Source organism: Strix uralensis, chromosome 3 (genome assembly GCF_047716275.1).
Source record: "Strix uralensis isolate ZFMK-TIS-50842 chromosome 3, bStrUra1, whole genome shotgun sequence".
Classification (NCBI taxonomy): domain Eukaryota; kingdom Metazoa; phylum Chordata; class Aves; order Strigiformes; family Strigidae; genus Strix; species Strix uralensis.
The window spans coordinates 62,704,905-62,719,034 of record NC_133974.1 but is presented as its reverse complement, the minus strand read 5'-3'; the positions used below and the strand labels follow the sequence as shown (position 1 = coordinate 62,719,034).

Genomic DNA, 14,130 nt, shown 5'->3' with positions numbered 1-14,130 from the left:
AACAACAATGCCATTACTTGTTCCTTGGCAAAGATATTTTTCTTTGAACACAGTCTCTGCCACTTACCTACCCTTCTTTCACCATTAGACAAACCTGTTCTTGTGTCTTCCATAAGTGCTATACTTCAAGACCTTTCCAAAAGACCATCTAATACTCATTATACCTGTCAGATTACTTCACAGGTAAACATGTATAGATTTATTTACCGACATGAACCTAAAAATTGTTCCAAAACAAGTACAGATATTTCAAATACAGTGTCAAAGACTGCAGTGAGTTTTCAAGTGGTGAATCACGCACATACCTAAAACCCATCTCTGTATTTTTTGCATCTGAGAAGTGGTACACAAAGAGTCATGGAAAGCTCTGTTCCCCAGCTGAACAAAGATTTATATTTCCATACTGTAGAGTATGCCGCAGAACTCACTGATCAGCTCAACATTACCTGATGAGGTCTATGAAAGGTCAATTCAAACAGTGCAGCATGTTTTCAGTTTAGCACTGTGTAAGTGAAGATTTAGTTCCACTTTTTCTTTTATATACAATCTTATAAACACTAAAATATTTAGAAAAATAGTTGTCATCTCGCTAGCATATTTGTGATTCTGTATTCAATCATTCACTTTATAACACCTAACATTGCTTTGTAAGAATAATGCACAAAGACAAACATTTCCACTGAAATCAACAGCAAAAAACACAACAGTGGTATTTTCTTGTTATTCCTAACAAATAGTATTTACGATGCCAAATGTAGTTACGCTCAGTGCAATTAACCCACAGGGATAAGAAAAAAGTTTACAAGCATTTTACTCCAAAGTGGAGAAAGGAAGTAAAAAAGAAAAGAATTAAGCAGCATATTCTAAGTGAATACAAACTAGGATTATAGAAGCAGTGCCTGGTTTTTTCTGTATTGTTGTAATGTAAATATTATAGCATTTAAAATTGATGTAGTTTCTTTTTAGAAATTTCTTACTTGTTAATTTTAATTACTTGTTAGAAAAAGCAAACTTGCAAAAAAAGCCAAAGCCAAACAATGCTTTCAGCTCTCATATTTATAATGCAAAGGTTAGATTCACAGAGCCTTTGACATATAACAAGCAAGAAGAACTTGATGCTACAGTCTGGTAATGAAGGCATGAAGGCAGGCATCCTGATTTCTAACACCTGATCCCATGACTATGCATACAGATAGCACAGACTAGAAGTCCTTTGCTGGAAGGGAGTGCTGTCATGGCTCTTACTTGCTTGCTTGCTTTATGGTTTTTAAAATCTCACATTCTTGATTTCATATAGTCCCACAAAAAGGGATGTGAAGTGCATTCATGAAGGCTAGACCACAGCCAAACAGTTAGGAAACTTGCATGGGAATTGCAGGTCTGGATTCCCTTAGAAAGAGTGGCCTAGAATACAGATCTTCCATTTTCAGGGTGAAAGCTGTTATGTACTAAAATACCACACAAAGGGCTTTGTGCTGAATTGAATGTTATGTTTAGCACATTCTTATCACACGTTTTGACTTCAAATAGCGTTCAACACATTTCATTTCTGTATAGACAGAGGCACTATTGTGCAAACACAGTAGAAAAACTGTAGATATCTAAGTAACTTAATGGATCCAAACCTAAGGATCTGTGAACTCTCAGATGCCCAGTTGACTAGCTGCACTTTGTTTGAGGGATTACTCTCATCCTATGTTACACACAAGTTCTTTTGCCAGCCTGGATTTTGGTTTCTTTCTATTAACCTGGTATCAAAAGTTGGTGAAGCAAAGAAAGGAAAATTCAACTTTTTACTCTTCAAGTTCTCCCAAAAGATTAAACAGTAAACATCCATTATGAAAAAAATAATTTAAAAATCCCATATAATAGAAAATGCAATCTAGAATACCTGAGGATAGCTGAGCTAGATACCTGTAGGAGGCATCTGGCCAGGGAAAGGGTGAATCACTGGGGAAGCTGCTGCTGACTAGAGGACAGCTCCTGGGTGCCTGGACTGTGGAGTTCTGCTGGGAGAGGCAGAGAAGAACTCCGTAAGTAAGTGTTTGGGTGGCAGTCGGACAGTGAGAGCTGAGAAGGAGCTCAAGGAGTAGCAGAAGATACTGAATTTGAGAATATTTGTTTTGATATACAGTTTAGGACTCTAAAAAATATTCATGAGGCGGCATACTTGGCTTTGAGATATCCTCTCACATCCCCTTTTTAAAAAGTTCATACTTCAAACCTTTTTTAAAAAGATATTGCATACACAGTTGGTGGTTGTTCTCACCGATTTTCAGGTGCTACCAGTTTGCTCATCAACCAGAGCAGGACAAAGCTGGTGTGCCTACTACAGGAGACAAAAGGTATGTGGAGAGGAGAGGGAGTCCAGCAGATCTAGTATCCTCTGCTTTCCTTTCTATTCTGTTCCTGGCTATCTGTTTCTCTCCCTTCAGATTAGACCACTGGAGACCAGGATGCTGACAGACTCACATCCTCACAGGAGAGGTGAGAGTGTAGAGGCCTCAAGAATATATCATTCAAGGAAACAAGTGTGAAAAACATGCAGGGCAATTGATTTAGATATACTGGTATCTCATTATTTTTAGGTGTGTTAAATGTTTTTAGCCAAAATACTTCTACTTATTAGAAGCATGCCCTTGACTACCAAATGGTTCCTACATTCTATCTTGGATTCTCGCTTTCTTATGAGCACTTTAACAGCCAAGTGGGGAAAAAAAAATATTCAACACACAGTTATTAGACACATTATTTTGTGACTGTATTACCATAACCAAAGCAATGTCTCACTGCACTTACTCGTTATTTGATCTAGATAAATCAGTACATGTACTGCATGCCTGCTAACACTGCAGAGAAAACCAGTAAGATAGATACAGATATATATGTATGACAGAAGGCCCCTGAAAGAACTCATCTGGGGGAGATGAAACTGTGAGGCTTCTCCTTCACAGAACTATAAAGATCTCGTGAATTTTGATTCATTAGCAATTTGCTACAAAATTGACACACAAGCAATGGAGGATTCCCAGATGTTCACTATAATGCCAGTAGACTGTTTATCAGCATTTTACATAATGCTCTGTTACAGTTACCAAAGTGTTTGCAATCTCAATTCTGCAATTATAATGTGCAAATATAGAGACATCACATATGCAGGTCATCACGCACCACATCTAAATAGAAACTGTCAGTCTGTGTAAAGCAGGACTATAAAATACAATATATGTTTTCATTTCAAGTCAAAATTACAGCTAGACGCAGAAGTTATTATTCTGAACATTCATAAATTAGAGCTGTACAGACTTAAAAGTCTGAACATCTTCGTATTAGCCATTGAACTTGTACATTAGAGTAGGCTTGTCAGATAACAGCACAGCATCTGATAAACAGTAAAAAAACACCAAAGAACTGCATTTTTATAAAGCATCTAACACTGAGATACAGGACATCATTATATAATATATATGCCTTTCCACAACTTTTCTATCTTTTATATGATCAAAAAAATAAGCTGTATCACTGAAGCAACATAAAAATTATACTTTTGATAATGCCTAACAGCCACCTCTCTTTTTAGTGTGCTTAAATTTTGAGCATAATAAATTCATTTAGGGACATAAAAAAATCCAAACTCTAACTGCATGAGGCATTAGCTTGGAGCTAAAGTTTAGTTCATTAAAGTCTTTCAGGGACGATTACTGATTTGGCTTATAACATTTGCTAAACTACGAAATTCTGAAAATTCCCCTGTTAACCTGTCCAGCGTCCCCTACATCAAAACATTGTTTTAAAATAACTACTTTAGCAAAACATGAGATTTGTGCATGCAAGTTCAGCACACAGTAAGACACATGCAAGGGAAAAAAGCCTATTTTGTTCAGAGCAATTATGAAAATGGCTAATATTAAGATTAGCATTTTAAGAACAACATGAATTAAATGTTCAGTAACTCTAGTAATGTAGGGCTGTGTATTGCAAAAAAATAAGCATCAGTTACCTCTTCCTGTCTTTTTATTAACTCCTCCAGCAAAAATACTTGTATATACTTAATTCAACACCAAATACCTACATGCTAATTTCTTCTTCATTGGATAAATGCATCACTAACATGGTGACATGCAATGAGCCAGAGCGAACCATTGCTTTGGAAAGCCTTTGATCCTTTTGTATTATTGCATCTTGGACAGCCTGAATACTCCCAGTAATCTGGTAAAACAGACACAGAAACAACAGTTAGCCATTACTGTTCATTACTGTATCCCATCAAGCAAGTGAACAAGAAAGCACACAAACTGAAATCAAACGTTTATGTAAAAACCATTCTAGCAGAAGAAAGTTTTATCTTCTGACAAAGCTGTGCTAATTGACCTGAGTAAACCCAAAGTGGGTACGAATGGAGTGATTAATAAACCACTGGACACTCCCCATCACATTTTAACAGGAGTTTTCTTCTATAAGTATGATAAATTCCTGGAGCAGATTAAGATCATCCAGTTTTACACTGCCACTAATCCAAATAAAAGGCTTCTTCAAGGACTTTCTCTGCCCGCTTTGCTAAACTTGTACATTGCTATGTGCAGAAAAGTGTCTGGAAAAAGAAAGAGATCTTTGCAGGATTAGGCACATACAAAACTGGAATATTCAGTAAATAATTTGTAGAGATAACCAATTTACAATTCTGATTATACTGTCCAATAGACATATAATTTATACACTCTCTTCAAACATATTTTAATGAATTTCCATACAACGTGTATATAGTTCTAACTTCATCAGTCTTTTCTTTAAAATTATTTGAATTATGTTTTCTTCATTGAAAATTATTTGTATGGTTATGCATGCTTTGTAAATTGTACCCAAAATGTTTACTGAGCTTGCCATTATGATACTTGTAGTGATTAAAAAAAATAAACACAAAAAAAAAACCCACCACAAAAACCTGCAACAATTCTTGAATATCTTAGTGGAAAATAAATCCAGTAACCTTGACCATCTGACAAAATGAGTTATTTCTTAAAGCATGGTAAGCAAAGACATTACAGACAAATCAGCTTTGGTGTATAAAGTCTAAAAGAAGCATGCAAAACAAAATCAGATTGAAGTTTTCTATTTGAAACACTGTGATGAATGCTTCACAAATATACTGTAGATATTGGCTTTTATAACATAAGCACAAGTAGCTCTTACGTTAAAAAAAAGCCTCGATATATTTTGGTAGCTCTGTTAATCGTAAGAAACACAGATTTCCTGAAAAAACACAATCTAATGGGAGTCGTCAGTATTTTTCTGATTTAATTTCTTAAGAGGAGTTTTGCCATTCAGGAGGTTTACCTAACGTGCCATAGATATAAACAAAACCAAATTATAACTGAAAGGAACCAACTCTAGGAGGATGGGAAGGAGGAAGGACGGTAAAAGCCACTTGCCAGAAAAAAGTGATATGGCCAAAACCACAAGTGTCTTAGGTAGTGTATGAAGAAAATTGCACCAACATTTTGATCATAAATCACCTTATAAGAAGACCATCTTCCTTCATATGTCAGAACTGATCTTATCCTGGATAAAGAACACTGTTATTGTCTCAGATATAAGAGAAATTTAACCCACATTTAAGCAAAAAAAAAGGTAAATGTAATCCCTGATAATTATATTGACTGCATAATTACTTAAGTTTATAAACTAAAGCAAATGCAGTTATCCCCATAAAGAAAAAAAAAATCTTAAAAATGAGATCAGCTGTCATATGAATTACAATTTCATTCCATTCTCAACTATTATTTCTAAATTTAATTTGTGAGCTGGCAAAGAAAAAAAATGTAAGCGTACAAGCCCTTCAGAATACAGAAGACAGGTTTGGAACTGTATTATCACAGTGGTAAGACCATCCTAGTTCTGAAAAAAATCAATGTTATTCAGCATTCAGATAAGCAGCCAATATCCCACATCCCCTTACCCATATAGTTTCCTCCAGCAGTACTTCCGAGTCCCTTCCTACTCATGTCCTAAACTACCTCCAGCTCCAGTTCAGTGCTGGCTTGGGCAAGAAGCAACACACTTCGTGGCTGATTTTCAGCTATAAGGGGTTGACTGGCTAACAAACATGCAGATATTCATTCGTCAGCTGGCCGGTCTACTAGGATAGATAATCACCACACTCACACTACAGCCTTCAAGACAAGCATGTTCTTTCAAGGCTCTCTCTTTTACACAAGCACTAATTCCACAGAAATTGTAGGAAACTAGTACCTCCAAGACGTCAATTCTTTTATCGAAATTTGGACAACAGGTTGAAGATCCACAACTGGTTCAGAACCCACAAAAACATAATGGGGTTATAACAAGGCAAACAGGTAGGCAGGCTCCACCTGTATAAACTCCATTAGGAAACGAAGCTAAAAACCTAACAAATAACATACCTTTGGGACAGGATTAATTCCAAAGATAGCCAGTTAGCAGTTCCAGAGACAAGCTATTGCTGAACACACCAGGAAAGTATGAAATAAGCTGCCTTTTTGATAAAGGCAAAATAAAAAGAAGACTGAGCACGTTCCCTCTCTTTGGCTAAGTAACCACTTTCTAACACAATCTATAGTATTTGGAAAGAAGAAAAGAAGTTTTCAAGTACATTTTTGTGAATTTCAGGAATTTATTTTCAACATGCTTTCCAGAAGTTATGTGATCAGAATGTAACACAATAGCTGTAGCGTATTGTGCCATCACAATGCATAATACAACTTCAGGTTCATTCCGTTTTCTTCAACAAATCTAAGTTGCAATTAACAGCTGAGCATGCTGAATGTTAATTAAGCAAACTAGGACTCTTCCTACATCTCTGTATAACTAGTTATGACCCACTGCATAAATAAAAACTTTAAATTGCTATTTAACCTGCTATTTACATTACCTTACAAAGTTTCATGCTACATTTCAACTGCTATCATGTTGACTATTTCTTTTAACTCGAGATTTCCTAACTTAAGTAAAAGAAAGCACATCATACTCAACAATTCCCCCCCTCCCCCGATTATTTTAAAAAGTGCTCCAAAATAAGGCCTCAAATACTGATTTCACCGTCCCCTCTCCCATTACTTGGAATATGTTATTCTGAAGAGTAATAAAATAGTTTAGTTTTGCTTATTGCAAGGATACTACTAGCAAGTGAATATAAAGACTGTAAGCTTTAAAAATTTAACAGATTAAATATAATTATAATCAAGACTGGAGACCCTGAAAGGCTAACCTACCAAGTGGTAACACATCAGATGAAACATAACTTTAAAAAAAATTACCAGAAAAGGATACAATGATAATCATCCACTTAGCTATTTTTACACAATAATGCAAAATAATATTCAATATAAATTTAAAATTAATGAAACACCACATTTTATTTCTGAAGATTCAAAACATAATTAAAATGAAAACAAGGAAACTGTTTAATTTCCAAGAGGAACAGTTCATTAAATGTTCCAGAAATATCCCTCATTACAAAATGGTTCTCTGTGTAAAGATTAAAATACTACATAAAATATGAAGAAAGACTACTAACGACTAAAACACTTCACTGGAATAAAATCAGATCCTCAAAAAAAGAAAGGACTCTCATTACTAACTGAAATATTACCAGTAATTACCAGATTCCCTCTGGCTATCAAGAAACCAGGTGTTTTAAGTCTAAATTTTGGCTAATGTTGCCTATACAAATTCCAATGTGTATTTTCTACTTTCAGAACAACTCTACATCTAAGGAAAGTATAAACAAAACTTTCTAGCAAAGTCTTGGAATTCTCAAATGCTCTGAGATTTAATATAGTTGTTCCTTTGCCTCTCTAAATTATGTAAGACTAAATACATGACACATAAAAACGCAAGCGTAGTTAGGACTTTTCCACTCAACCAGCCATTCAACATAATAATTGTGAGCAGGAATTCTCAATTATCAGATCATATAAACCCTACGTTATTCTTGCACTTGGTAAATCATGGAACAGACAGGAAGAAAATATATTTCAGAGTAAAATGGCACAAAAGATCTCCCACAATATTCATGTCAGGCTACTCTGGATCTGATAAAACAACATCTACAACCTTTTCTTCACATAGTATGTTTTGAAGAATCAAAAGACTACACTGTAATTTTCAAACCTACTTTGGTTTATTTTCATTTCAGATTCTCTTAATCTTTGACTTTCTCAGAGAACAGACAGTACAGGTGTAGGACGAGTTAAAACTCACCTGAGAGCGCTCTTGGTATTAAAAAATAAACTTAAGTTTGGAAATTGTGGTAAACTGTTGGGTTTAACTTTTTAAACATAATGCACCTACTTTCCTTGTTTGCAGACACAAAAGTTGTCAAAGCTGTACCAGAGACATCCCACAGCATGTAAGAAATCATTCTCATTCACTGGCTAAACGAGAAAACACTGATAACTACAAGAAGATGTATTTTCTTAAAGAGCTCTCTGCACTTCTTGAATTCATTTGAACACTAAACACATCTCACTAAAACAATAGGTTGTTTGAATTTTAAATAAGATGATCAGTTTTACTGGAAAATGTTAAACTACAAACCGCCTAATTAAAACAGCAACAGATACAAATTTAAATTCCTAGCTATAAGGAGAGCTAAAAATATTGCTAGGGATTTTCTTACTAAATTAAATAGGAATGTCTCTCTTCCTTATTCTAAGTGAATGAAAAAATAAGCAATATACTGGAACAGTACAGAGGGGAAAATAACATGAAATCCATTAAGACTGACAAACTGAATAAAAAGATAAATATTTTTCCTCTAGCCTTTTACAGATAAGCAATTTTATTCACAAAAATGTTACATAAAGTTACTCTTTGAATAGGCTGCTAATGATCCTTTAAAAATACCTGAAAAAAATAATTTTGCTCAAGATCAAACACTGTTCTTATAAACACATGCAACTGTTGAAGTATTAGTATAATAAAGGATATCACCTCTGGATTAGTAATTGGAAGAGAAATGAAATAATTAGGCCGATACTGTTTTTTCTTTTTCTTCTTTCTCTCACTGCTGTCTTCAATTTCCTTTCCAGTAGTTCTCTTCCTTTTATTTTTTGTATTTATTTCAGAGGTTGCATGTACTGAAGAAAAAAAAAAAATTACTTTCAGCATACAGATAAATCAAAACAAAAATACATTATCATGCCAACGGGAGAAGCTGGACTTCAGTCAACCAACTAGGGTATGTCTTCCCAGTCATCTGATCTGCCCACACTCTAAACTGTCTGACTGGGATCCTATTGCAACCTGAATTAACATAGTCATACAAGTGGAGTATCATACTTGAGCTAACAGCCTATGCCTCTAAGCAGGGCTTATAAACTGCTAACACAGACACACAGCTTCCAAACTACCATGTTTCACTCAGCCAACTCACACTGTAGCGTAATAGACCTGCAAATTGATGACACTTGAACACAGACGTGACTTTAGAGCAAAAGAGCCAATATTAAGTTTCAAAAATCCCACACATGCTGCATTTTGAAATAGAAGACCCATATATATAATATAATAAAACACATATATATAAAGCAGAGGATTATTAAAGGAAAAGGTTGTATTAAACTAGGACTGGACAACATATAGTTCAAGGACCAAACGTAGCTCAGAAGAAAATTTAATCCAAGTCATACCTACTCTCTACCTCCTCCATACCCAAAGACACCTTTCAACACAGTGAAAGAAAAGTGCGTGTTCTCACTTCTCCCTTTGCACCATAAACTATTTTTCTCCCAACTTATTTCCTCAAGACTTTGCAGACCCTCTCCCACCATGTGGCCTGATATATACCCATACACTGACCAGGCTTCAGACATCCACTGTCCAATTAGAGGTGCACTTCTAGCCCCACGCTAGGAATACACATATTGGAAGACAGCTCATAAAAGCCACCACGTGAGAAGCTCATATACAATAATGTGAATTGACATACAAGATGTCTTTATTCTGTGACTCATTGCTGCAATGGATCACAAAACAGTACATTTTTAATATGCTCAAGTATTTGCAGGAGTGAGTACTAATAAGAGAAGCCCTGGACCGGATCCTGTTTGCCCAGAGACTCTGTTCCATGCACACAGCCCACTTGTACATGCCAACAGGCAGGACCAAGAACCAGGTGTGTGATGTGTCTATGCATCCACACTACTTCTGTTTAATATACTTACTAACAAATTCATCTTCAATATCTGTGTCGACAAACGGCATTTCTGCCATCAGCGATTCTACCAAATCAGCAGGACATGGCTCTTTACTCTGTTGTGTCCTTTTATTATTCTCTTTAAAGATTTTCTTTTGCTGTACATTTTCCAGCCCATCTGTAATATAATATTTAAAAATAACACACTGAGTTTTAGTTTTTTTTATATAAACAGCTGAGACATTATACCAAGCAATATACCAAATACACATTTCTCTAATTCTCAGCAAATGAATATTGACATATAACCCCCTTAAGAATGCTGCTCTTCTTCCTCGTCAACATATCAGCAAAAATACTTCAACACTTTACGTTGAAGAGAAAAAAAAAAAGGGAGTTCAGCCTCTCTGTATTTAACAACTTATGGTCTTGTTCGGTTCTAAGCAAATGCAATTCTGTGCAAAAGAAGGGATACTTATAGCTGAGCATGAAAAAAATAAAGTCTTGGGATATCACGTAAAGTTTACTTCAGATAACAGTAATGGCATATGAAATTCAGTGCAGACAAACATTGGCAAATGAATTGCAATGTAAACACACTGAAAATGAGGCACAAAGGAGCAGGAAGGGAATCCTACCATTCCACATGTAACAAAGAGTTCTCAGCTGACTATATCATTCAGGAATGAGATGATTATTCTACTGCATCTCCCACACAGTACAGCACGTTATGGACAGCAACGATCTGAACTTCTCGATCTAAAAACTGACTTCTAGTATTTCAGCTAAAGAAGGAACCAATATAAATCCAAACTCATCTTGCATGTATAAAGATAAACATGAAGTTTTATCTCAGATTAATACCACAATGACAGAATAATCTCCACTAATAAGCTTTTAAAAAATGTCTTTTTCCCCAAGAGTACTGAGTATGAGCCATTTCTTTATGTCTGCTTCATGTTTCTGCATCAGTAAACTCTAATACTGACATATTAGTTACACCTTAAAAAATGAGAAAGTAAAATCTTCTCTAGCAGCAAAAAATGTGCACATAACCAGGCATCCAGCAATATTCTTTTGGGACAACTCCACAATGGGACTACTGTAGTGGAAGAAGCCTTATCTCAGAATTGCAGTTTATCCCAGGACAGCTCATTACTACAGACAACACACTTTCAAAGCTCCTCTTGTGACCAGTGCAGATAGTCCAAATCTGGCCCATGGGGAAAATTTGGCAGCAAAAGTGCATATTATGTACTTGTGGCATGCAAAACTACACTACATGTATAAATTCAGCACTATAGATCCAATCTGGATTATTATCACTCTGTGGAGTGTTTCTTGCATATATCACTTTATGCTAGGGAAGACGAGAACAACCTGATTAAATGCTAATTCACTCCAGTCTAAAGTAGGGAGGCATGAATCACTCTGTGGTTGTGGTCTCACACATAACTTTATCCCGGAGGGTATTAAAAAGAAACAAAGTATTTAGATTTGTTGCTTCTTCCCCCTGTAGACACTAAAGAGCTATGCACAACAAACAGATGTTAAAGTAATGATAAAATTATTACTTAACGTTTAGATTAAAGTAAAGCTCACAAAACAGATTGTTGCTGGTGATCCACAAGCATACAGAAAACAGCAATCCTTCCTTCAAAGAGGTCTCAAAGTGAAGGACAAGACAGAAATCCATGAAAATGATGAACAGGTAGGCCAGTCTGGGGCAGAAAAGTTATCAACAAGATTCAGAAATGCAGAATCATAACCAGCTGGAAGCAAAAGGGATTTGTTAAGGTAGAATCAGCTGCAGAACAAAGACTCAAATAAATCTGAGGGATGTATATTGCAGATTACGTGTTTCCTTTGCTCTGTCTGCTCAAAAAGCAGTATACTTGTGCCACTTTGAAAAATTCTATCTGCTCACAGTAGCAGATTGGCATAGCAAAGGCACAGCGCTAGTGATTAACAATGTCTGTTCTCAAATCAATTAGCTGAACTGAACAGGCACTGCTTCTAAATTCCACAGGTTGTGCCCCAAGCAAAAAACTCCATCCCTCACCTTTTCTGAAATATGTATTAAAGAAATCAGCAACAAAACTCAAGAATTGTGCTCTAGTCACTAAACCAACGTGAAAACATGATTCTTCAAAATTCTTGACATACTGTTGATAATCTGAGACCTAACAAAATCAGCTTCCATGGGAACTCCTTGACCATCAAGCTACTATTGGATAAACTCTTTTTTCTTAATTGCATGCTTAATTATATTAGCCTGAATTTCATATATGAACAGACATATACTTTATTCCCATATTTGTATTTGCTTAAGTGGCTGCTGACCTTCACCAGTATTTAAGTCCTCTGTTCCAGCAGAAAAAAAAAGTCATGACACACCTAGCTCATAAAGGAGAGAATACAAAAATAAGGTGTAATAAAACATATTTGATTGCACTCGTTCCCAGCCCTCTTCTCCATACTCAGATTATAGTTTCAGATAGAATAATCTTCTATTATTTGACACCTACACATCACAGATCACAGTGAGATTAGGCCTCCAGGCACTGCTCCCTGTTTAATATGTTTATGTTCATATGTGTAATAACAAATGAATCCTTTGGAGACAATTTAACGGAAAGCTGTTGTAGAAATCGATGGTCTTACTCTCGAGGCATTGTGAACCTCTGGTGCTGGCACTCGTGTTTATGTAGCCAGAGAACTGAAAAAGTTTACCAAAACCAGAAAATTTTGGGAAAAAAAAAAAAAGGTAGGTTTAATATTCACAGCCAGCTCTGATGCTTACACTGACACCTGGGGACTGAGCGTGGCAGAAAGGAACAGACTTTTTAGCAACAGCCCACAACAAGGTTGAATCGTTCTCCCCTACGATCTCCACAACCCCTGCTGCGAAATCTGCCTCTTTCCATTCGGTACCTGAGAAGGTGTGCACAAGCCATAGCTTTTACAGCCGCCCTGCCCAACGTGACCGTTTAATGCCTAACAGACGCCAGCAACGTCGACGCCCCCCCCCCCCCCCCCCTTCCTCCTCCTCCTCCTCCTCCTCCTCCTCCTCCTCCTCCTCCTCCTCCTCCTCCTCCTCCTCCTCCTCCTCCTCCTCCTCCTCGCAGCACGACCCACACGCCGCCCGGCGGCAGCGGAGGCCTCGCGGCAGCGGAGGGCGCCCGGACCGCGCTGAGGCGCCTGCGAGGCCCCGCGGCCGCCGCCCCCGCCAGCCGGCGGGGACGGCGGCCGCGGGGCCTCGCAGGCGCCTGCCCTCTTTCCCCCGCCCCTACCCCGCCCCGCCGCCTCCTCACCGTGCTCCGGGGTCGCGCCGGCTACGCGGGAGGGATCCCCGCCGCCACCGTCCCCCGCCGCTCCCGCCGCCGTCCGCAGCGCCATGAGGCGCGGGAGCGCGGGCACAGCCGGCCAGGCGAGGAGGGCGCGGGCCGCCGCCGGCCGCGCCGAGCACAGCGCGGGGAGGAGCTGCCGCAGCAGCCGCTGCATGCCCGGTTTAGGGCGAGCGGGGCTGCCCGCCGGGAAGCCGCGGGCCGAGGGGGAGGTTAGCGCCGCCGCCGCGCCCCTGGGGCCGGCGGGAGCCCGGGGCGGAGGGGGAACTACAGCTCCCAGCGTGCGCCGCGCTGGGCATGGCGGGAGGCGGCCCCGAGCCTGGCACGGCCCCACCCGCCGCCTGCCTTGGTCTGTAATGGCCGCGGGTCGTCGAGCCTTGCCGGTCGCCGTAGAGGCAACCCAGAGAGCGCGTCCTGAGCCGCCAGAGCCGCGCTCGCATGCCTTGCTACCGCTCAGCGTTTTAACGACACGTGGCCGCCCCAGCCCTCGTCCCACAGAAGGGGGGTGGTTTGGGCTGGTGTCTTCCCAAAATAACCGGTTGTAGCTTAGGGCCGCAGAGCAGTAATTAACATCTTTGGCTGCGGTCTGGGGGAGAATAGGTAGTCAGG

General features: G+C 38.5%; 1 protein-coding gene across 10 annotated transcripts in view; it reads right to left on the bottom strand.

Annotated features, from left to right (window-relative positions):
* Window positions 1–13,795, bottom strand: part of AKAP7 (A-kinase anchoring protein 7) — a 93,797-nt gene extending 80,002 nt beyond the window's left edge. For 9 of the 10 annotated variants that reach the window (XR_012628143.1, XR_012628144.1, XM_074862513.1 and 6 more), the window contains exons 1-4: window positions 13,489–13,768; window positions 10,203–10,352; window positions 8,971–9,116; window positions 4,073–4,209 (exon numbers count right to left, since the gene is read on the bottom strand). Coding sequence is in view for 8 of the 10 variants with exons in the window: in XM_074862513.1 (XP_074718614.1) it covers window positions 4,073–4,209; window positions 8,971–9,116; window positions 10,203–10,352; window positions 13,489–13,678 (623 nt within the window). In the remaining 2 variants the exon portion in view is untranslated. Of the gene's footprint in view, window positions 1–4,072; window positions 4,210–8,970; window positions 9,117–10,202; window positions 10,353–13,488 lie in introns of all 10 variants that reach the window. The other variant, XM_074862520.1, reaches the window with a different exon arrangement.
* Between the last annotated feature and the right edge of the window lie 335 nt (window positions 13,796–14,130).